Below are 26,014 nucleotides of genomic sequence, written 5' to 3' on the forward strand. Positions count from 1 at the left end.
CATGAAAAATGTATCGGTATGTGTTAAAACAAAAGTGTTATTTCCGGTTATGAGCGAATGAATGTACAAAAACAAAATAGTTTTCACGAGCAGTCAGGATTAACAGGTTTAAAACTGAATATTTAAATATGTGGAAAAAATAACAACATTGAAATAAGATTTTGCTGATGTTGAAATAACAAAAAAAAAATACAATAAATAAAAAATTAAAAGCCAGCATTCAACATGATAGAATATTTACTGAAGTTGTTGTTTTTTTTATGCACTTTACGTGATTAAAGTTATTTAAACGTATAATATGTATTATTTGCATACATATGGGCAATTCCATGCCATCGTGCGTGATATTTGTACGACTATAGAATGGAATAGATTTGCAAAAAATAAGAGTATCTAAAAAATAATTTGGTCTTTATGTTAAATTCAAAGGGTACTATATTTGAAAAAAATAATAAGTTCTTTCGAAACATTGTTGTCCAAAATATCGAAATAAGGGTACATCGTACTCGACATAAAACGGTAATTTTAAGTAATTTTGGGGTACATGTAGAAATATGCAAAAATTTGATAATCGTGAGAGGCGTCATGTTTTCTTTTAATTTCTTACACTAAACCAAATATTTTTCGTATACAATCCGTCATATTTAAATGAAAACAATCACTGGATGATTTTATAATAAATAAAATTTAATATCGTACGTGACATACCGTACGTGACAGATTTTTCTCTTATAATAAAACAATATATATTCTGTAAATATATGTATGTATTTTTGCCTTTAAAATGTTGTAATATGCTCCAAATATTTTCACATACTTATTAACATTTTAGTGTTTTCTGCTTTTAAGGGTTTTTGTTTTTTCACTCGTGGTTGTCATTCTCGTGGAATTGCCCATATTGCATTTTGTCATACAACTAAGAATATCAGTAATACGACTTTATAACACAAATAATTGATACAAATTAAATAAAAACAAGTGTAAATGCGATATTTTATCACATATACATATATTCTAAAGTAAATTGCTGCCAAATATGCTAGAATTTAATTTCATGATATTTTTAGTTTTTTAGGTTTTACTTAAAATTCATAACAGTAAGCAAATAGTGCTCATTCGCCAAAATATGGCCTAATAATTAGTTTTTGTCGAAAATCGCAAAATTTAAATCGCAGGTACGGAAATACTATTTGAGGTATTGTCATACTTTTTTCAAGTTTTTATTACCAATAAATATTGCCAATATAATTGTCAATAAATCCCAATGTAATGATTAAAAAATTCTAAAATTTGTTTAACAAAATTTATAAAAATTTTTAATTTTTTTCGTCATAACTATGAATAGATTAACGATATCCTACGAAGAGAAGAAGTAGTGTTTATAAGAAACCGACTTTTTAAAAACCCGGTTTTCGGTTAACCGACTTCGCAAAACCAATTAAATCGGTTAACCGACACAGTTGCGGTCAAAATAATAGCACCACGAGATTCATATTGTTTTATAATAATATTACGTAAAAACTGTTAAATTAATTTTTGTTGTTTTTGTATAACTTTTGGTTTGTACCGTTCTTAACACGTTATTATTAAAAGTAAAATATTGTTATCTTTTGTTTTCGTATTTTTTGTCAAAAAAGAGACCGACCACCACCTACCCATAAAGATTCTAAAATTTTAAAAATTTTGTATCGAACTTTTAGCCAAATATATTTTTTCATTCCCCAAAATAAATTCTTAAATATTTTTGGTTTCCTTTTACCCTTTTTGTGACTTTTGGCCATCTATTTTTAATAAAATTGTGTTTGGGGATATCGCATCCTGTCCTACGACATTGACCTTTTAGCTTGAACCCCAAATATATATCAGTTTATCATTCCATAGATCATTCCTATGATCATAATTTCTTTGATTTATATCTGAGTATGATGTTATCAAGCATTTGATCATATAAGAATAAATAATTATTTACTTTCTATAGAAGTCTGATATAAAACAATACAATTTGTTTTATTATTTGACCAAAAAGTGTTTTGGAACTTGAATGTTGACAAAATGGTAATTTGACTTTGGAAATTTTACCTTTAATAAAGGACGTTATATTCTTATTGGTGAAACTTTTCTAGGATTTAAATAATTTAAATTTTGTTATTGTAATGGTCAGCGAATAACTGCAACACTAGTCGTCACTTTTGACCACCGTGCAGAACATAATTGCCTGATTTTCGAAGAGTGTTATGATTAAAAGCGATAAGCGGTTGCGCAACCTAAAATTTATATTTTTATTTCATCGCAATGTTTTTTAAAACCATTTCTAAATATCTGTAAATAGTTTTATTCTGAATTAAGATATTTTGTATGTTCAGAAATCATAATTTTTTAAACTAGAGCTAACATGTTTTACTTTTTTGTTACTAAAAAATTAGAAAAGTAAAATTATTTTGTTTGTTTTTAATTTTATTCATTTCGACATAAACAGATTCAAATTATAATTTTATGGCGATTTTTTAAAACAAAAACATGAATATTCTCTATTTTTTCGACAATTTCTTACGATGCATCGCTAATGGTGCTATTATTTTGACTGCACAAAATCTAGGTATTTTTCAAAAATACCATATAATTGATTGAAAGGTTAATATTTCTTAAAGAAAACTTTACTCATAGAAGAAATAGAGATTAATTAACTATCTTATATTATATTTAATTAAAATTACTATGGAAATAAAAATATTTCCCATGTTAATTGCTTTAAGGTTCTGAGGTGCTATTATTTTCACCGGCACTGTATATGCGAAGAAAACATAAGATGTCCAATAAGGTATATATAGCTTTAAAATTTTTGGTTTTTAGTAGTCAGTAGTTAATATTAAATAACTATAAATATTTAAATGTGCTAAGTCAATTTTATTTTGTAAAAATTTCAAAATTATTATCTCAGTCAAATGGAATTGAGTAGAAATATGTTACTAAATATATAATACTTGTTTTAATTATTGGTTTCTTCATTAAATTTCAACCAAAAAATGCAAATCCCAATATTTTTAATAAAATACATATTTAGTAATTTTAAACATTTATTATCACCACGATTTTCTGATATAAAACAGAAAATGTTCCAAGTCCCTAAAAAAGACATATAAGATGCAATTGCACTACTTCTTAACTGTGATTATTTGTTATTATAAATCTTACCAAATAATTAATAAAACTCCAATATCAAATTTCAAATCATGGATTTTAGACCGTTTATTTATGATTAATAAAATAAAATTTTAAGAACAAAACACACTAATGAAGTCAAATTTATTGAAAGAAGGTATGTACATCAAATTCAATTTATCGTTTGGTAAAATCATCCCTAAGTTTATAATGAATCATTAGTAAGATTAAGCTTAACTTCTAGAATTATGCAGAATTTACTCTTAATTTTTAATAGTTTCATTATGTGTAATTTATTCTGAAAAAGTTTTTAAGTAAACTCATCATCCTCTACTATTTAGAATCATTGTAATTCTTAAAAAGTTTTATCTAAAGAGGTTTCTATTGTAAATCAGCTGTTTAGGTTTCAGGTCAGACCAAATGTTTGATATAATGTGTACACAATGACTATAAAAAATGCACCAAGACATTTATTTTAGTCCCAAATTTTAAAAACCGGTTAACCGAAAATCAACATTTTAAATTAACCGGTTCGCCAAAAACCGAGATTTTGAAGAAAACCCGAATGATTCGGTTGCACACATAGAATTTTACAGTTCTAACAACAGAAAGTCAGTTGATAAAGAAGAATTTCAGTTGAGGCAACCAAACTTTAGTTGCCCCTTCTAAAATATTGTAGCCACAACTGTAAAATTCGGTCACTAAGACAGAATCATTCGATTGGCAACAAATTCGGTTGCTATAACGAATCTGTTTTCTCTGTGTATACAAATAAATATGGATATATATATATTAAGTAAAGTAAGCTTTTATTTAAATATTTCTTACACAGAGATAACAGATTCGTAATAGCTACCGAATTTGTTGTCAATTGAATGATTCGGTTGCACACATAGAATTTTTCGGTTTTTATCAACAGAATGTCAGTTGAAACAACCAAAATTTTGTTACTCCTTTTAAAATTTTGTAGCCACAACTGCAAAATTCGGTTGCTATAACGAATCTGTTTTCTCTGTGTGAAATATGTTAATTTTGTTCCTACATTTCTTGTTCTAGTGGCCTGAGGCACGTTAATGGCCTGGGAAATTTTTAATAACTTTATCATTTTTTAATCAATTTTTGTATTTTATATCTCATTAGAATAACAATTACGTACACAGTTATATTCTTTTAAATTGAATTGCAAAAGTAATTTTTAATGGCAAAATTTTTACAAAAACTAAAAAAAATATTTTTTCCCCTTGTTTTTCAGGATGATTTTTTTATAAAAAATCACCAAATTGGGGTAAGACTGGGAAAAATTTAACTTGTTTGTTAAAGGCCATCTTAATGAAACATATATGATAGTTATTTGGGGGCTTCAGAAAGTTTATTTCAACATACAGACAGACAGACGGGCATTGAAGATCTTTAACCCATGCCAACAAGTTCATAATACTGTTCAAAGCAATTATTAAATATATAAATATATTAATTAGACTATAAATACTGTAAATTGATGTGATTAGGATAAAATTAAATTCCAAAACAATTTTTTGGTAAAGCATAGCTTTTTCTTTTCAGTTAATTTAAAAAAATATAAAATGTATAATAAATATTATAACACAGGCTATTATTTCCTTAAATGTTTTATTAATTGGTGTCATTTTAAATTCAATTATTTCAAATTCAAATCTTCAACTATAATCCAACATAACTATTGCACGCAATGATAAAAACTATTAGTGCGAACAGGTTTTGGATACTTAATAGCATAATGTCGTTTTCAAATTACTTACTCCACTAACAAACTGTAGATAGACGTTTATTTTTTTAGATACATACATATATCTAGTATTTTTCTCACGACATAGGTTGCTTCATTTCTGTGAACTTTTGACAAAACAACTTAAGCGGAATTTTAAAATTTTCCAGGAGAGCGTAAAAACTGTTGAATTGATCGATAATTATTTTATTATTTGACCTTAAAGAATATCGAAAGCTTTGTATAATTCCTTGAGACAAATAATTAATTTCTTCAAGGTCAAATAAAATAATAATTTTCGATCAATTCAACAGTTTTTAAGCTCTCCTGAAAAATTTTAAAATTCCACTAAAGTGGTTTTGTCAAAAGTCCACAGATATGTGTTTAAGATTCTAGATTCACTTATATGTCTTCTGTCTCTGCAGCGCCTGTATTATTTGCTGATAACCTATTCTGTCAGTTTCCGTACGTATGTATCTTCTTAACTTACTTCTAACCTACCATTTTTCCAATTCCAATCCCCATATCGTCACCTTAAATGTAATCGGACGTAACTACAAAAAATTCAAAATCGAGTTTTTGATTCATTATGGTTCTTATCAAACACATCGCACATCCAGTTCAATAGTGACACAACTCAAAATTTAAATTTTTCAGAATTTGAAAATAAATATATACCAATTGAATCATAATGAAAGACATTAGTGTTTTTTTTAGCCACAGTTAACAACAATAGAATACACTGATACCTTTTTTATAGATAAACAAGTGTATTGTGCATAGTTTAAGCGTAAAATTAATTTTTCGGGTTTATATAACCCGACAAATTTATTTTGAGTTGTGTCACTTTTGAACTGGGTGTGTTTTAGACTCCTGCGATCAAAAATTCCAAATTTATTAAAGAAATTTAAACGGCCAAAAAAAACCAAGATTACTTTATTATCATTGATTTTATAACGTTTTTTGCTTCTCCTGTAAAAAAATAAAAGTGTACTTACGTCCGTTTGCATTTAAGATGGCGATATACTCATTCAAGTTCTGTGAAAATCACAGCTCGCTCAGCAGATTTTTAATGATTTTTTGTATTAATCAGAGATCGAAAATAACTCGTCCATATACCAAAAACCCCAAATTGTGATTTATATTTTTGTGATAAAAATAAATCACTGAAAATAACAGTTATAAAATGATTTTTATTTAAATGGTTTGGTATGACCTTTATTCGTTTTTGTTGTTTTTTAATGGTTTGGTGTGAGATAAACAATTCATTTGTTCTTGTTCTTAATAACTGTTACTTTCTCTTTTATTTACATACAATAACATATTGTTAGTAATTTTTAACAAATTATGGAAATAATATGATAAGTATGAAGTAATGAAGTCTGAGTAACTGAAATTTAAATTTTTAAATTGTTATTAATCTTTTGTTAAATTTTATATATTTAAGCGTCGATTTGCATCAAATGCACTTTTGCGATTTATTTTTCATGTTCACAAATAAAAGTTACAAGCTGACTTTTACGAAAAAAATAAATTATAAATCACTCATCCAGATCATTTGTGTTTGTTCTCGAATAAATCACTCTCTCAGTGATATATCACAAAAAATTATTTTTAAATGGCTGCGAATAAGAATTTACCATTGAAATGAAAGTGAACCCATTATTTTCGGTCTCTGGTATTAATATTTATCTCTAAAAAATAAAATTGGCTTAATAACGATACAAGCAGTCGTGTCTTTCAAATATTGTAACATTTCCAACGACTTCTTGGAAACGTATAAATACTTTTGAGAGACAAACAAATTGTGTAAATATATAATTTTTAGAATTTCCCTTAAAAAATAGTGTAGCTAAACATGAATATCGAATGAAAATAATAAACAATGGAAATCATTTGATTTTTGCTGAATATATGGCGTGGGAAAATGCTAATAGAGAAAGGTTTAAAAAATTATATTATAGTATTAATATTTTAAAAGAAAATAGTATAAATACTTAAATGAAAAGTACCATTATTTATCCAAGTTTCCAAATTTCAATCGAAGTTAGGCACGGGTACTCATTCGCTTAAGTTTTACATCTGTTAGTTTTAGAAACCCAAAACTATTTTTTAAGGCAGGTATATAGGTTTAGGTTCTCATTTTTAAACTATTCATATACTAAGCAATAACTTTTACATTAAATTGCTCAACTATTATATTCACTATATTTTTCTGTTATTTTCTTTGTCATCCGAGATTTATATTAATATATTTTTTTTATTTCTTTTAGGTCTACTGCACAACCTACGAAATATGCTGCAATAACAAACAACATCAAAGAACATCAAACAACATCAACATAATACTAAAAACACCTTTAATTTAGCTCTTGTAAGTAATATTAAATTTACATTTAAAGTATTCATATATTAAGATGAACAGAATATTAATCATACGCCCATATACACTTTATGAATTACGTATGAATCATACGTAGAGTACAACTCGTATGAACTCAATGTCACACTAATAAAATTAACTTTTCTATTTAAACAATATCTTTAATTTTGATACCAAAATTCTTAACCATTTAACAGTAATTAAATTTTCATAACCCAAACATATACCGTGATAAAGTTTCATGCATGAATTTATTACAATAATAATTCATCACACAAACCTCTATCTTTTTTAACTGACCTTTAAATGAAAATAAATAATAAAAAAGATATGCTTTTTTATTTATCAAATTGTTTGAGTTTTTTTCGAAACATTTCAATTCAATAGTCATTGCGAACAGTGTAGGCAAATAACAAGCAAAATAACAAAAACGAGAAGAAAAAAAACTAGAATGAATACCAGTTGTGAACTAGATGCATACATGAATGTAGAACAAACTTGCAGTTTACTATGAAAATCGACTACAGTCAATAGTGATGAAATATTTAAAAACGTGATAAAATGAATATGTAACAGTCAAGGTACAATTACGTATACACATGTTGACCAGGGTGGCCCTTAATAATCGAATGTTGGATTTTGGCCATTCTGAACCCACAGTTTGGTGAACATTAGTAAAAAAATCACCCCGAAAAAATTTTAGGTAGAGCCGCAAGCCCTCTGAAGTTTTGATTTTGCATTTTTTTCAGTTTTTGTAAAAATTTTGTCATTAAAAAATTACGTTTGCAATTTAATTTAAAAGAATAGAAATGTGCACGTAATTATCGTTCTAATGAGACATAAAAAACAGAAATTGGTCAAAAAATGTTAAAGTTATTAAAAATTCGCCAGGCCATTAACCTGTCTTAGGCAACTAGAACAAGAAATGTAGGAACAAAATTAACATATTTTGAGAAATACTAAAATAAAAGCTCATTTTTATTTAAAATATATCCATATTTACTTGCATATGAGTTCTTGTCTTCGTAGGATACCGTTAACCTATTCGCAGGTATGACAAAGAAGAAAATTTAACAGCAGTTTCAAAACTCCATTTTAAAATTTTTAAAAATTTTGTTAAACAAATTTCAGAATTTTTTGATCATCTCATTGGGATTTATTGAGATTATAATAGGGAATAATTATGAAAATATCTCTTATAGTTTTTCCGTACCTGCGATTTAAATTTTGAAATTTTGAATTAACCCCAACCGATTTACCTAAAATTATTTCAGGATGATTTTTTTTACTAATATTCACCAAACTGGGGTGTGAGAATGGCCAAAATTAAACTTTCGTGTATTAAGGGCCACCCTAATGTATACAGTATGTATAAAGTAAATATGCTAGTTTTTATGTTCTCTTTATATTGCAGATGTAACAGAGTATCAACACATTGTACAGATGCGCTATGCAAATATCTGATGAATACATATGATGTTGCATGAATTGAATGAAAAATTTGTTATGAAAATTTCATGTAACAAAAATGAAAAATAAGAAAAATGTTAAAATAAATATAACTTCTTGATATACATATATTATACAAACATATTTATGAATAGCTAAAAATTTGTTAAACTCACATTTAATAAAATTTTTTTAAGTATTAAATATTTAATAAAAAATTATCGTCGGAAATATTTTAGTTTTGATATGTATGCTTATATAACAATATGAATATACCAAAATGCAAATAATTTCACATATAGGCAATTCCATGTCATCGTATAAAAAATAATTTGGTCTTTATGTACTATTCAGAGGGTACTTTATTTAAAAAAAATAACAAGAACTTTCGAAACATTGTTCTCCAAAATATCGAGCGAAATAACGGTATATCATACGTGACATACAACAGTAATTTTAAGTAATTTTGGGGTGCATGTAGAAGTATGCGACAATTTGCGAACCGTGAGAGGCGTTATGTTTTCTTTTAATTTCTTACACTAAACTAAATAATTTTCCTCTAAATCCATCATATTTAAATAAAAACAATCATTGAATGATTTTTTAATAAATAAAATTTAATACCGTTCGTGACATACCGTACGTGACAGATTTTTCTCTTATAGTAAAACCATATATATTCTGAAATATATGTATAAATAAAACTAAAAAACTAGATATAAAATATATATTCGGATTCAAAAAACATGGTGATAATAACAAAAAAAAAACAATCAGAGTCAAATTTAATTCATACCACATGCTAATTGGGAGCTTAGTTTTTGCCGTTATTTTAGCCTAAAACATACAAATTAAATTAAAAAATTAAATACAGTCAGTTTAAACTATTATTTTTGCATTTGAAATGTTTTAATAAGCTCTGAATTAGGGATGCCAGATTCAGATTCGCAAATAGTTGGACATTTGGCTTTAAAAAGCTGGACAAATAAAACAAAAACTGGACATTAAAAAAAATTACTGCGAAAATGTTAATTTTGGATTTTTTGAAACATATTTTATCTATTGTAATCAAAATATATATATGTATTACACTGTGTGACAGTAAAAAAAACTACTTGGAATTTGACCTAGCGTGGGTATAGGTTATGTTGAGAAACACCCTCTAATTCAGAAGTTATTCGAAAAGACCGTTTTCAGTGATGTTCGTCAATCAGTTTTTGTCCGATTTTAATTTTTTAATGGGTTTAGAAAAAAGCTATTACGCTTTAAAATTAATTTTATGCATACATTTTATGAAAGTTTAATTATTTGTCTTTCCGTAACAGTTTAAAATTTTTTCAAAATAACTTAAAATTTTGAGGGCGTTTAAAAATCTTTGAAAACGGTATTTTTATGTCCTCACTTGTTCGCTTTTCAAGTTTAAGGTTTTATACCTACTAAAAAAAAACCTTAAAAAATAAAAGTTGAGAAAAAGCGTAGAAAATTATTTTTTTGATATGTTGTAGTGGACATTTTTTCTCATGCCAAAAACTATCGAAAAATCGACGGCACAATATCGATTGCAAAATCCATAGAATTAAATGTAATAAATTAAATACTAAAAGCACTGCCACATTATTTCTTTTTTGAGCTTATGGATTTGACCAATTCCAAACCTTTGGAGATTTGTAAACAATTTTGAAAATCTGTACAAGATTCCTCTAAATTTGTTCGTATTAATATTTCAGCTCAATCCAGATCCAATGTCATTCCGTTTCTTTCTTTAGTATAGAGGTTGTTTAATATAGAAAACAACTCTTTCACATAAACATAAAACTTTTCTAAAATTCTCGAATTCATTCCTTTCACCTTTGGTAAACAAAATAGAACCATATCATTTGACAAATCTCTTGATATTTGTTTATAAGCTTCACGAAGGAGCAGTTATCGATACATAGTTTATGGTTATCTAGTTCTTCAGATATTTCAAGCTTTTTGTAAATCTTTCCAAGAAAATAGGACATTTTATAGATTTAAAAATGCTAACGATTGTCTAAATAGCTAACTGCTGTTTATAAAAAGTCTTCTAATTCCGTCTTAATAGTTTTATGTTCATTAAGCGAAATTTAAAACTGTACAAGAGCCATTATCAAGAGTTGTAAATTCCTGCATTAGGTATTTCATAAAATATAAAAATGCTTCTGATATATGGAATAAATATTTTAACACACGCTGATAATTCCTAGAGAATTCGATGAATTGGTATCAATTTGTTAAAATCTTTAAGCCAAAAATACTTTTGCGCCCATCGAGAAAAATAATTAACTCGAAAAGTTTTAGCATACTAAGTAAACTTAAACAATTTAGTTCGTGAAATAGAATAAAAATAATCTTTAAATATTTTTAGTCATATTCTCCTCATATATATATTTTGTGATCTTATTAACATCTTAGTTGATTTATCTATAGCAGCGAAATGCAATGAGCTCTCAAATGAGCTCTCTTGTTTTTATTTTCACATGTACGCAAGCACACACATTGTATAAAAACAGTCAGTCTCGCATGAGCATTGATAGAAGCAGGTTGTGTTACGCTTTTATGCTTGTTTATTTCATTATTTCAGCTAGTTGTTTTTGTTTTTGCCAGAGAATAATTCTCAACTCATACAACTACAATATCTAAAAACTGTAGTGGTGTGAGTTTGCATTTCGCTGATCTATAGCGACGACATATACATATAATTTACTTAATTTAATTTTGAAAATTATTTTCAAACTGACTAAGTCATAATAGTTTCCCCAACATATTACATCTGATTAGTGAAATAATTACTTCGTAAATTTAAATAGGTTTCAACCATGTCTTAGGTACACTAAAGTTACAATCACCTCCATGCTATACCACTTGGTATGTGTAAAGTAAACAATTGACTCTCTTTGTTTCACTCAATTACCCAAAGATATATAAATTGGACTCGGTCAAATAACTCGATATTAATGAATATTACTGTCTGAAAGAGATATATGTATTGTCACAATAAAAACCGCAGGGTTATAGCATAAGTCTTAAATTCTTGCTAGTCATACTTAAAACCGCATTCTACTTGTAAAAAAAGGTACTACCATTATTTGTATGCATAATGTATCATAAAATATAGATTTACAAATATGCATACATACAGAACTGAACTCTTCCTCTTAAAGTCATATGTACACATTAGGTTGGCCCTTATTTTGGACATTGTAGATTTGCAATGCTAACGTTAACCTTTAAAGGTTCCACATTTAAAGTTTTGTGTAAAAAAAAAAAGATAAATAAAATCAAATTTAAACAAGTAAGGAAGTATGGTCGATCAAGCCCGATCATGTAATGCCCTACACTGAGTAAATGAGTAAAAACATTTTCTTTTGAAATGCCAATATTTTATTTCGAAATGGCCGGAAATTGGAGCTATGAGCAAGTATGAACATCAGCACAAACCTCCACAATTTCATTTACCCATCCATTTTTAAATTCAAAATATATAACTTGCACAGAAAAAACTATATTTCAATTTAAACATTTATCACCATGATGTAATAAGTAAGGTGAGAGCGTTTCGACAACAACCACAATATTTCTTGCTGACAAGAGCATAGGTTTTGTCAAAATTTAATTTGTCAAATAAAAAATAAACAAATTTTATTTTTGCATATTAAAAACGGCCGTTAAATTTAAATTATTTTTGAAAAAGAACAAGGGTTTAATAGTGCTTTATCCAAATTTCATTATATGTAATCTTTTTATTAAAATTTTCATTCATGTTTTTTGATTTAAAAATTTTTTTCTTTGAAAATAAAATTTATTATTTTTTCAAAATAAATTCAGTTTTCAATTACGAAAATTTGTGCATACATTTTAAAATGTTTGAAAAAAATTTAAGTTTTAAGGACTAACCTAAAAAAATAATGTTTAATATCCTTGCAATACAACTTAGATATCCTGATATACTCACCAATGTGACTATACTCAAATGAAAGAGATTTGTATGTAGATTAATAATCCAGAAAATATTTAAAGGCTCGTGTAATATTAAGCGATTAAGTGAAATATTGGCGTCAACTAATGACGCCATCGTAATCAGCACTCTAAATTTAACCAAAAACAATGGACAGAAGTCTAGAAAATGTTGGTGTGTTGACCAGTGTTATTATATTTATGGACGTTCAAGTTATTTTCAGAGGGGGACCTTGTATGGGGACTAGGGACAAATGATTTGTCCATACTTTACAGTATAATATGAGAGTACTTAGAACCAATTAGTGCAAAATTTTATCAACGAACAGAGGAACGGACATAGCAATATCTTCTTAGAATCTTATGAGTACCCAGGATATAAATACTGCTTAGTTCTACGACCAATATTTCGCTATGATACAAACGGAATGACAAACTCATTATAAAATTACGAACACATACATAAATTATCGAAATATTGTTTTATGAATAATTTTTGATGTGTTTTAGGTCATCTAAAACCATTCGAACATCGAAAATAAACAAAGTTCAAAATAAGTACCATCCTAATACACATGTAATATCATGCACAGGATACATATATACACAAATTTGCAATGAAGGTTTTCAGGTCAATATGCAGTTTTTATTATTACTGTTTTCTTCCCAGCTTTTTACATAAAATTACGAGTATTATGCATTTCCTTTGTTTCCTTTTAACGTACATACTCTGTATTTGTATTGCATATCGTAAGTGTTTTAAATTGCTTGAATATTACATTTATTACGATAAAAAAGAAAGCAGAGGAAGAAACGAAACGTGTAACAAAATAAAAAATAAAAAAACAAAAAAAGATCATTATCCGTTGAATACTTGTAATAGCCTTGGGTTGTAACTATGATTATTTTCCTTTATACACACTTTACTGCATCAAATGTAATGTTGCTGATGCTGCTGAGTTGCAAATCCTTTTGATGTCAACACTTTAAACAACTGATTGTTTCTCGTTTTTTTTTGCTTGCAAATTTACGAGCATAATACTACCTTTAAGCTATTTTGTATACTAAATACTTACTATCATCAACAAAACGGGGATATTTCTTGTCTTTATTTGTTGTTTAAAAGGCTTGAAAATACTAAATAATTTAATGCCTCTAAAATGTGAATAGCAGGAGGTGTTTGGCAAATGTAAAGCTTTAATTTGTGTTTCATATTAAGCATTAAAGTAATATTAATAATATTATATTATTAAATAGTTTGTCAGCGGTGAAGGAAGACGTACCATTTAAAGGTTTTTAGATGGATACTTATCTTCACGACAATACCATAAGTATTTTGAATGTTTAAATTGCATTTAGCAATATAAAAAATCTTAAAGGTGGAACGTGCAGTTCTATAGGATCCCAACAAATTACCAGGTAATTTCGGATTTGATCAATTTCCATTTTTTAAATATTTAAAAGGGTAGATAAGGATATGTCGAAAGATTATTTGTAATCACTTTGTGATACCCGAAGATGAAAAATGTCCGAATGGAGTTTAGTACCGAAACAATCGGATGAAAGAACAAAAGTGTATTTCATCCGAATATCCAACCACCACCACAAACTAATAGGGATGGATAATGTAGGTCTTTCGAAAAAAGTCTGTAAAGAATTTGCAGTTATAAACACCGGTAGAAAAGAACACATTCGCTGACTCCTCCACATCGACAGCCAACTGTTGCCAGCCTGCTGGTTCCTTTGTGATACCCTAAGACAAAAATAAGCTTTCAAAAGGTGTAAAATTAATTCCACTGTTCCTCAAATGAATTACGCATAAAAAATAAAGCCATAGCGCACCTATCATTATCAGTATAGTAGTCTGTAGGATCATTACAATGATCTCACAATGATCCGATCTGTCGAGTGCTGTCCACAAAAACAGTACATGCATAAATGGCAGTAGCTGTAGTCGTTTACGTTCTACAGTTTTAAATGAAATCTTCTTAATCTCATTTCCTCATATTCTTGTCAAATTTCATTTTGCCGAACTGTTTTTTCTGACTAATAAATTACAGTAGTGTATATAAACCGGAAATTATAACAATAATCTGAAAGGAAATTACTAAATAACAAGTGTTGTATTCTTTACAACTTTTCATTTTCGCCACAGCCTTCAGACAACATTTAATGCTTTGACAAATTTTTTATTTGTTATCATAATGATTGTCAACTTATTTCACCACAAACATTTGTTAAAACTACTCGTACTTTTAAACATCTTCCCCATGATGATTATTATTATATTGGTGATGATGAGATAGATGACTGTTAGTACGAGTGCTAAGTGGTATGACAATTAGGAGGGCCCCTTTTGTTAAGAAGATAAATAAATTGTTTATGTTAAACAAAGTTTCGCATAATTTATTCTAATTTTAATTGTTGATATACCTGCAACAAACATCAAAAATGTATGTATTTTTTAAGGTTTTTCTAACAGCCCAATAATGAGAATAAATTCCCCCTTTTCTCATTTTTACTATTAAAATTTAATGTTAAAAAAACGAATAGGGAAAAACTCCCGGGGAATTTTTTTTCATAAATGGGCTGTAAATTGTCTCATATTTGTTCCGGAGGTGTCATATGAAACGAATGTGAGTGTTAATATTCATTCAGTTGGACAATTTTAAAACTTCTCATTCGAATCATCCTAATTACCAATGTGTATGTCTGCACTCAAAAACTTCAATATTATTCTTTGATTGTGTTTATTTTCTCTATTTGTTGTTTCTTTGGTTTGTGGTCTTTTGATGTCTAGTTTAGAATTTTATAAATAAATAAATAAACAAACAAGTAAATAGTATTAAACTTTTAAGGAAATTGTCTAGTTTTATTGGCAACTAATGCTAAAACTGAAAAAGGGGCAATAAAATGCTTTTAAGAAACCATAAAATATTTATTTCTGGAAATACTTGCTGTAAACTAGATATTTAAGTGGGCTAAGGAAAAATGTCTGTAGAATATTTAAACTTTTGTAAATATAAAATTGGAATGCAGTGACCGGGATTAATGTTACACTAGATGCAATTTTAATTGCTGATACATAGTAATAAGTCTATACAAATAAAATAAATTTGTTTTTGATAAGGGGTTGTTCTTAACATCTAAACTTAATTAATGCAAAATTGCAAGTCAATCGGATAATGGGAACACGTGGTTGAAATATATTAAAAGACTTTCAATTATTTAGGAATGAAATGAATAAAATATATAAAATCATATCTTTTGGATAGAACTCAATGTGTTAAATTCATACTCTAAAAATATTTTTGTTACTTCTATTATCCCTCAAGGGAGTCACCTATCCGTGTTCATCAGTTCCGACTGCTTTTAATTTTTACAACATTATAATGTTTGCGGATGATGTCAAAATATGTTTTTTTTTACTTATTGTTCTTCGCAAAATGTGTCTCAAATAGTTAAGATAGATATTTCTTCAATCTTTCGACAAAAAATATTTAAAAAAAAAATCAAACTTTTTTGACTTTTTTTCAAAATATGTCCTTTTTCTTAAAAGAAAGCTTAGATATTTTCCTTGCATCGATTTTAGAAGTAGGTTCACTTGACATGAAATCCCCCATATGTATGTTTTGCGACTTTTCTGTTTTTTCATACAAATTCTTACGTATTATAACTCATCCATTTTCTATCCGATTTTTACAAATATTTTTCTGTAAAACAAAAGATTTTAAAGTTTATCTAAAGAACATGTTTATGATGTTTTGCATATGTAACGTTAACAATACCGCTATTTCAATAAAACGAAGTGATCAAGAAATGAATGGCGCCCAAACAAAAGGAGCTAGATGGCTAGAAATACTCTATGTTGATATGTTTATTTTATATTGAAAATGGTAAATATAGGCTAACCTAGCCCCCATACAAATGGTCTCTCGGAATACTGTTTGAGCTGTCATAAATATGTTGATTTTACGACAATCCTGATAATATTTTGAAAAAATTAATACTAAGTACTCTGAAATTATACTGTAAAGTACGGCTTTAATATTTATATGTAAAACTTAATTTACTTTCAAGTTCATATATTCACTGTTTTCTCTTGCTAAAACACAAATTTAATTTCCGGCACAAATTCAGTTTCTGACAAAATAACTCAACTTTAAAAGTTTTCCTTTTAGGGTAGTAAACATGTATTTATAAACATGTTTCTTATATTTTATTTATTATTTAAAAAAAATACCAATAGATACATATATAGTTAGTTCGTATTATGTCATGAAATAATACGATGTAAAACTGCATTTATTTTCAATACAAAAATTTATAAATAGTATTAAAAAATAAAAAAACATTGATACAGAAAGAAAAATTTATAAGCAACAAAATATTTTTAAGGAAAAGAATGAAAAATAATTTTATTTACCTGCTTGTACGTGCACATTGCGACTCAGTATGGTGCCGGCTTCATTGGCAACACGACAGCGATACATGGTCTCATGAACATCAGAGCGATAGTATTGAGCCAGAAAAGGTGGAAAATACAAGGTACCATTGCCAGAAATTTTCCTAAAAATAAATGGTGGAGAATATTATTAACAACAAAACAAAGCACTATTTATTAATATCATAAAGTTTATATTTTTTTTTTAAAGAAATGCTTTTCTCCAAAAACATATTTATTTATGAGTACATATGTATGTTAAATGCACAAGTATAAATTCATTAAAACCACAATCAACATATCTACTTACATATTTATGTATCACTCAAAGTAGAAAATGTTGCAAAAAAAAATGTTTGCTATCGTATATTTTTGTTACACATTTGGTGGTTTCAAACGGTCTGCTATTAAGTCATATTGTATAATGTCCTAATATATTAAAATAGTTTAAACAAATTGTTGTTGTGCTTCAAACAACAAAGATTTATTTTATGACAAACAATAAACATAGTTCGAAAAGTCTTCTTAGCTTATAACTTTTTGGTTTAAAGCACAACAATTTGTTTAAACTATTTTAATGTGTTAGGACATTATGACAATATGACTTAATAGCAGACCGTTTGAATGCCCCAATTATTTCTCCACTATTAAAAAGTATATTTACTACTGCATAAGTATACTCATACACTTAAGAATGTATTATACAATAAATAACATCAAAACTAGCAACATTCACCATTAAGTTCCTTTACCCCGTATAGTACTAGATACAAGTAGATTTTTTATTCTTTATATGAACATGAGTAGTTGCATTGTGCAGATTTTCAACAGACTAAAACTAGCACCGTTACGTTACGAAATTTAAAAAAAAAATTTGTTTAACCCTTTCACCCCTATTCATAATTAAATGTGTAATTTATTAAGGGTTTGTAAAAGAAAATTAGTTTTAAAAAACATTTATAAAGTTAAAATGTTATTATGATTGAAAGCTTTCTCCTTGATATTTTCGAAAAAGATGAAATATATGAAATCTAATTTATTTACATATCTAGGAATGCATCCCAATAATATATTAACATGGAAGCATCATATTAAGGCAAAACGAGAAAGAAATTATATTAGCTCTTCGCAGTTAAATTTGTTTTGAAACAAACAAATTCTGGATGATCTCAGAATTACATTTATCAGTAATATAATACATAAATTCAGTTCAAGATGCTTGGATCGCCTTAGCTAGCATTGCAATATTTTAGCATTACCCTTTTGGATAAAACATTGGAAGTTAGAGAATTAAAAAATTGTTCACATATTAGACTCAATCCACAGGAAATAACATTTGTAAAGAGATATTCAAACAATGATTGCTAATGCAATGGAAACTTTTTCAAATATTCATTTAATCGGTTATTCTGTTAGCATTTTATAAACATATATTTTTTTTACTTATATTAACACCAACAAATAAGATCATTATTAAATTCTGAAAATAGAAAACAAACTGAATATAATTCATTATGATGATATTGTGAAAACAATGGCCACTTAGGTTTAATTTTTACAAAAATTGTCTAGTTTTTTAGAGACTCAGTATTGTGTTAGATATGCTTTGGTTTTTATTACTGCTTCACAGCGATGATATATTGAACCGTTTAAGGACCAATCGTATTCTCTGAAATATTTTGCCATTCCCTTATTCCGATAAATCTTATTTCGAGGTATAATTTTGAATCTATATTTTCTAAAATTTCCTATAGATTGTCTACTGGTTTGAGATCTGACGATTGGGTAGACTATGGGTGAATTCCAAAATGTATGTATGCAATGCAACCTTAAAAAGTCGAGCGATTCTTAATGCAACCGTGTAAACTTTGATAATGTTTCATATAGCAAAATGTATCAAAAAGTAAAAAAGGCAGTATGATAAGTTTTTTTTTTTAATTTTAACTACGCGTTTGCATGCTTTGTGTTGATAAAGATATGACTGCATTGCATACATACATTTTGGAATTCATCCTATGTTATCGTCTAAAAATTATATTTATCAGATTCCGGTCATACCTATTATTATTATTAATTTGGACCCATACTTTGCCCTCAAAAATAACCCCATACCATAATATTGTCACCAACAAACTTGACTGTCTTATTTGTATATCTGGGATGCAGTATTTTTCCCTTCGGTCGTATTACAAATATTCTACCAATTGTATCTGGATTCATTCAAAAAGTGAACTGTATACCATTTCTGTGCCGATCAGTTTAAATGTTATTTTCCATTTTGTATACGCGGAGTACATTTTTGTTTTTTTTTTTAAATAAGAGTTTTTTTGCGGAACGACAGCAACCTAAACCAGCCTAATTTGCAAAGTTATAGAACTAATTTCCAAATTTAGATTATTGATAACGCCGCAGTAATTATTCTATAGATATTAAATTATCTTGTCTTGGTGTAGTTTTACTCCTAGTTTTTACAGTACCTGTCATCGGAATTTTTTCACAATTTATTAATTTAATATTTATCACTGCATTTCGCATTTCGTATTTTATCCAATAAAAAAACTATTAACAAAAAATTATATTGAAATATCATTGGATAAAAGACGAAATGCGCAAGGACTTGATTTTAGACCTATGGTTCCTTGGGGAAAGTTTCTTAAAATTTTCCGTAGAATGCGTTTCTGCTATACGATTTTTCGTGAATATAGTATAATGACGCTTTCGTTAGATCTAATTAATTTGGAGAATTTATGCTGTTTAAAAAAATGTAGCATACTTTTCAAAACCTGGTTACGTATGATTAATATTTTTAGTTAATTACAATAAACATACGTATTTTTGAATTCGAAATACGCAATCTTAGCTACCAATTCGAAATGATGAAAAGGTAACTTCAACGCAACTCTTTTTTTAGCTGTAACGGAATTTAATATGATGTTGACAAAGTTTGTACAATCTGAAAATTCTTTTAATAAAGACGAAAACAAAATTAATTTTTTTATTGTGACGAATTGAATGAACTAAAAGTTTTATAAAAACATGGCGTAAATTTAAATTTCTATAGATTTCAATAAATTCCGTTATGAACAACATAAAACATATATTCTTAATTTAAAACTATTTATAGAATAACAGTTTTGTTACTAATACCTCTTAAAATAATTCGCGGTAAATTTCAGAATACATATTGATTGATATAAAACAAACGCGAAACTCTCAATCGTATCAATAACATTACAATACCGCATTTTCACAACCGAAATTTAATTTGGATGAATTTGTTCTACATCTTTCTTTTTTTCTTCTTTTTAATATGAAAATTTTTCGGTTTTGGGGGTGGAAAATCCCTATTTCACACCCTCTGAATCCGCGCCTGCACTACACTGAGTAAATGAGCAAATACATTTTGTTAATGATTTTTGGAAGTTGGCCTTATATGGGAGCTATGACTAATTATGGACCGATCGTCATGGAATTAGGTTATGTGATTTATATCTATTGTATTTGTATTTCTGTTGAATTTTTTGTAGATACCAAAATTTTTAAGGGACTTATGCTCGTTAAAGTGATTTTCGGAATTGGGCCTTATATAGGAGCTATGACTAATTATGGCCCGACCATCATAAAATTAGAAATCTGAAATATTTGTGTTGTTATGGAGGTCTAAAAGAATCTTCAAATTACAATTTTATGTAATTGTAATTAAAATAACACAATTTCGTAGAACTCCTTAGCAGCTATCAGTGAAAATGTTTACCAAAACTTTACCAATTATAGTTATAATTTATTATTAATTATAAATAATTTAATGTTTTGTAAGACATCGTTAATAGCAAGAAATGTTTATTGTTAGAAAATTTAGAAAAATATTCGTAATACGGAAATTAAACCTCCAGGTTACCCATGTAACCCATATATGACATTAATGTCATAAAATTATCATATTAATAACGCCAATTGGACGTATACTAAAACCTTGTCTCTCTATTTTATTTAAATTTAAAGTTCTCCGCCTCTATAAAAAACACCCTTTATAATCGAAAAATTAGGACCATTGTGTTGAGATGAGAGAAATTCGTAGTTAATACTATTCTATTCTAACTTACAAAATACAACGATTTTTCATCATCCGAAACAAGAGTATAAAGCAGCGAGCTGCAGTGAGCTCTCAAATGAGCTCTCTTGTTTTTGTTTTCACATGTACGCAAGCACACACATTGTATAAAAACAGTCAGTCTCGCATGAGCATTGATAGAAGCAGGCTGTGTTACGCTTTTATGCTTGTTTATTTCATTATTTCAGCTATTTTATTTTTGTTTTTGCCAGAGAATAATTCTCAACTCATACAACTACAATATCTAAAAACTGTAGTGGTGTGAGTTTGCATTTCGCTGGTATAAAGGTATGTATTAGGGTGATCGATTCTTCGAAATTTTTTAGAAACCGGTTTTCGGTTTCTTCGAAAAATTGCAATTTAAATAAACCGGTTTCGCTTACGGTTTTTTTATAATAACCGGTTAACAGGTTTTTTGGAAAAATATTAAAACGCCTAGAAATGAGAAGAAAAAAGCTTTATTTATGAAAATAATAGTGATTAAAACAATTTTGATTACTTGTTCTATCCCATTTGATCCATTTTGAAATTAATATTTATTTTTTCTAAAAGTCTACAACTACGTTAGGTTTTTAGAAAAACAAATTGGCAAAAAAATATCTATAAACTTGTTTGGACTTAAGGTGTTTTGTTACGCACAATTAAGTTTCATATTTTCAGAGCTTTGGTAGCACTATAATATATCTTTGGTAAAATTTTACCCATTTTGAAATTAATTGCATTTTTTCTAAAAATGAGTGGTTGATATTTTTGATATTTTATGAATTTAATTTAATTTCAAATGTCAACAACTACGTTAAGTTTTTTTTCTATTTGTGTCAAATTTGACCCGAAGATCGTTAACATCAGTAAATTTGAAGACCTTATGAAGGTAAAAAAAAAAACACAGTTTAAATGCTTTGGAGTATATCGATTATATTTGTATAAAACTAGACATTGAAAATAATCTTTTACTCGTTGTACTTGTAGGACATATAGAAAACAAAGCATTGAGTAAGTTTTCAGGTTTTCCAGATCACTTGTGACATTTTCTAAATATAAAAAGTCTTCTAAAATAGTTGAAGTATTTGTTTTAATTTTTTTTTTTTTTGGATTTTGAATATTTTTTTAAGTTTTTAATACATTAGAACTCATAAAAACAAACTTATAGAAAAAACCGGCTATTCGAGGAGAAAACCCCGGTTTCTTCGATATTCGAAATGTGAGCTTTTCAAAAAAACCGAAACCGACCTTACCAAAAAAACTGGTTATAACCGGTTATTAAAAACCGGGCCGATCACCCTAGTATGTATGTATTTTTTCAAGGTTAGTTCCTGTCAAAACCATTCTTTTTACAAAAGAATCATTTTTCACTTTTAAAGAAAATATTAAATTTTGCCACGCTTGAATATAAAGTACTTTTATTTCCACATAAATGCTTGTTATTGTAACATATATATTTTCTTGTTTACTCCTCACAAAGTACGAGTACATAATGGCAATAGTAAATTTACAGAAAATAAAAGCAACAGTATTCATCACTCACTCCAACCTTAACGTATGAATTGCACATACATTTACTATAGTTTCCTTCTACAGAAAAAAAAAACAATTTTGTTGCAATAAATTTATATTTCAAATGTCAAATGAGAAAGTGCAAAAGTAAAACAAGACATAATGTGATCACGTTTGCCTGAATGGTTGAACATAAATATGAATTATTCTTTTAATGATATTTTGTAAAGAGCAAGAAGTGTACACAGAAAAAATTAAACATTAAAAAACTGAACAAACTTTTAGCTTTTCTGAATATTTCTTAGGTTTTTTGCACCCATTATGACTGTAGTAGAAAACCGAATAAAACGTTCAGTTTTACGTTGAACGTGCATTCTGCTTTTTACTATATAGAGTTCAGCTTGTGCAAAAGTAAACGGGCGTTCAGGTTTTAACTATATTCGTTTAATTTTCGCAATACTGAACGAGAGTTTAGTTTTATATCAGATGCGTTCAATTTCTTCATTACTGAACATAAGCTTATTATTTTACCAGCTGCGTTCAGAGAATTAAATAAAAGATTTTTTTAATATTACCAAAATTTATTCAATATATTTTACAAGCATTATTCATACATAAATGTTTACATAAACAACTATTTATATAAACTCACCGAAACCTGCTCTTCTTGAGGAAATTCCTGCATATGTCATCGACAATTACCTTAAAATTAGATGGTGTTTGTAGAAAGCGTTTTCCAGGATTATATTTGTACTAAATTCAAAAACATAAACTTAAAAATATATAATGAACAAAATTAATTACCATAAACTCACCTTTTTAAAATACACACTGTCTTGTTCCACTTCTTAAAAGGCTTCTCACGAATATCAGCTCGGGGTCCAATTTGTTTAATAGCTGTAGATGCATATACTCAATTCCCGCTTCTATAATAAACAATTATATTAGTTAAATAATATGTCCAATAGTTATTAAACATTCACATAAATACATATGTATATACAACTTACCTTGTAACTCCAGCAATAGAAATTGAGTTGCTCTAACAAAGCTTAATTTTAATTTGCCAAAAATATTTTTAACACGTCCCGTTCAGATTTATTGAACGATGCGTTTAGTTTTGTTTTACTATTCCACTATGCTGAGCGGCACGTTTTACGGTTTCTATGAAGAACTTTACTGAATTTTGCATTCAGTTATACTAAATTAGTGATCAGCGAAGAATTATTTAATTGATTTTAAAAATCTGAACAAAACGTTGAGGTCGCTAGTAGGAAAGTTTGGTTTTTAATATGCTGCGTTCAGAAAAACGTTTCCTTGGTCGAGCTGAACGTCGCGTAGTAAACTCCAAATAAGCGTTCAGATCTTGGATATTTGAATGCGACTTTAAAGGGGCGTAGAAAATGCGCCTAGTACCATTCAGTTTGACTATTTCTAAACGATGCGTTCAGATAATTTAGTTTTTTGTGTGTATAGTTAAACAAAATGTATAAACTACTTATTTTTATAAATGAGGAAAATTCTACCATTTTAAATATAGTAATTTTGGATATCTTTAAAATAAAGAATGCAATGAAATGAAAATTTTTGAATGTATTCATTTTCACCAAAATATAAATGGAATTAAAATGTAAAAGAATTCATCATGAATTAAAAATTCTTTAATGCATTCTTTCTAAAAAAAATTTTAATGAATTCCTTTTGTTATTGACTTTCATTGTAATTCACTTTTCAGTTCAGATAAAAATTACAAAAAATAAACTCCGATTCTTGATTTAAAAACTATTTTGGACACTCTTTAAATCTTCCGAGAGTTTTTCAAATTAATTATAATTATTTTCCTTTAAATCGTCTATGAATTCATTTAAATTCAGTTGAAACGAATGCATTCAATAATTTTAATTCAAGATGAATTTATTAAAATTTGAACACAACTCATATTATGAGTTTTAATTCAATTAATTTTTTGAAATTTATACATTCAAAGATGAATTCAATGAAATTTTAATTCAATTCATATATTTGGCAAAATTCATGGTGAATTAAAAACCAAATATGAATCATTGATTTACTGCTGTCATATATATCCTTTGCCACTCATGATGAAGAGTATAATAATATGTATAGAAAAAGATTATTTCAATATTTATTTTATTTCGCTAATTTCTTTTTGTAATTTATTTGGCACAATAAGTTTTTTTAACAGTTGGTAAAAATTGTTAGAATCAACACTTGCGAAAATTGTAAAATCAAAATAATAAACTATTAGTTAAATTTGCAATTGTATTGTCAACCACTATAAACACTGAATTTTTTTTTAACAAATAACATTTTTTTGTCTTAACAGCACATTTAATATTTTCATTAGATAAGAACTTTTAAAACATTACTTAACATATTAAAATCAAAACAAGAAGAAAAATTGTTGTTAAAAAAGGATACCAAGAACAACATATCTTCACTTAAATAATAAAAACAAAACATCTTTTGAAAATCTTTTACAAACACATGCACACATAACATACACATGTAAGCACTTCAGAAAACGTGTTTCAAACAAAAGTTCCCAGTTTTTATCTAAATAACCATAAAACCACTCAACAATGTTGCATTGCAAAGAAGAAAAAAAATTACTGAAGAATACGAAATCACAATACGCTACGTTATATATGAATATGAACAAAAAACACACTAGGATGGCTATAAAAAAAAATTAGCAAACAAGTATAACGTTTAGAGGTTGCACATTTTATTTTAAAAGTTTAAAAACTAAATGTTGAAAAAATATAAATTTTTTTGTATTTACCCATAGTTGTTAAAATATAAAAATATTCCGATTATAACTTGATACCAAAAAATTAATATAGTTCCATGCATATCTCAAATCTTACTTTTTAAATTTTTTGAAATATTTTTTAACGAAAATTTAAAAAATTAGAATAATTAGAACAATGCAAATGTTAACGGTTCTACCTCTATGGCTTAAAGAAGGGACCGATTTGAAATTGGAAATTTTGCTCACAAATTTTCTACAATTATTTCTTAAAAAAAATTTCATTTCAATTTTAAATTTTTAACACATTGTTAACTCTTTTTTATCTTGGGTCATAATTGTCTCTCTACACTAAAAATTGCTAAAAAAAAATATAAAATACAAAATTTTTTTGTGTAAAGATCAATTTCTGTATTCTAATGGACCAAACCTATTTAAAAATTATATATTTTTATACCCACCATCAAAAAAGATGAGGGTTA

The 26,014-nt window shown here is 27.3% G+C and overlaps 1 protein-coding gene and 1 long non-coding RNA gene across 2 annotated transcripts in view; one reads left to right on the forward strand and one right to left on the reverse strand.

Annotated features, from left to right (window-relative positions):
• The window catches only part of LOC135963550 (uncharacterized), a 319,480-nt gene that overhangs the window by 213,011 nt on the left and 80,455 nt on the right, over window positions 1-26,014 (forward strand). Inside the window, exon 3 of the long non-coding RNA XR_010576851.1 lies at window positions 7,177-7,277. This is a non-coding gene — a long non-coding RNA (uncharacterized LOC135963550). The remainder of the gene's footprint in view (window positions 1-7,176; window positions 7,278-26,014) is intronic.
• Window positions 1-26,014, reverse strand: part of Dscam3 (Down syndrome cell adhesion molecule 3) — a 165,678-nt gene that overhangs the window by 125,534 nt on the left and 14,130 nt on the right. The window contains exon 3 of the mRNA XM_065515462.1: window positions 17,137-17,279. Within this exon, the coding sequence (XP_065371534.1) occupies window positions 17,137-17,279 (143 nt within the window). The remainder of the gene's footprint in view (window positions 1-17,136; window positions 17,280-26,014) is intronic.

The sequence above is a fragment of the Calliphora vicina genome, chromosome 1 (genome assembly GCF_958450345.1).
Source record: "Calliphora vicina chromosome 1, idCalVici1.1, whole genome shotgun sequence".
NCBI lineage: Eukaryota > Metazoa > Arthropoda > Insecta > Diptera > Calliphoridae > Calliphora > Calliphora vicina.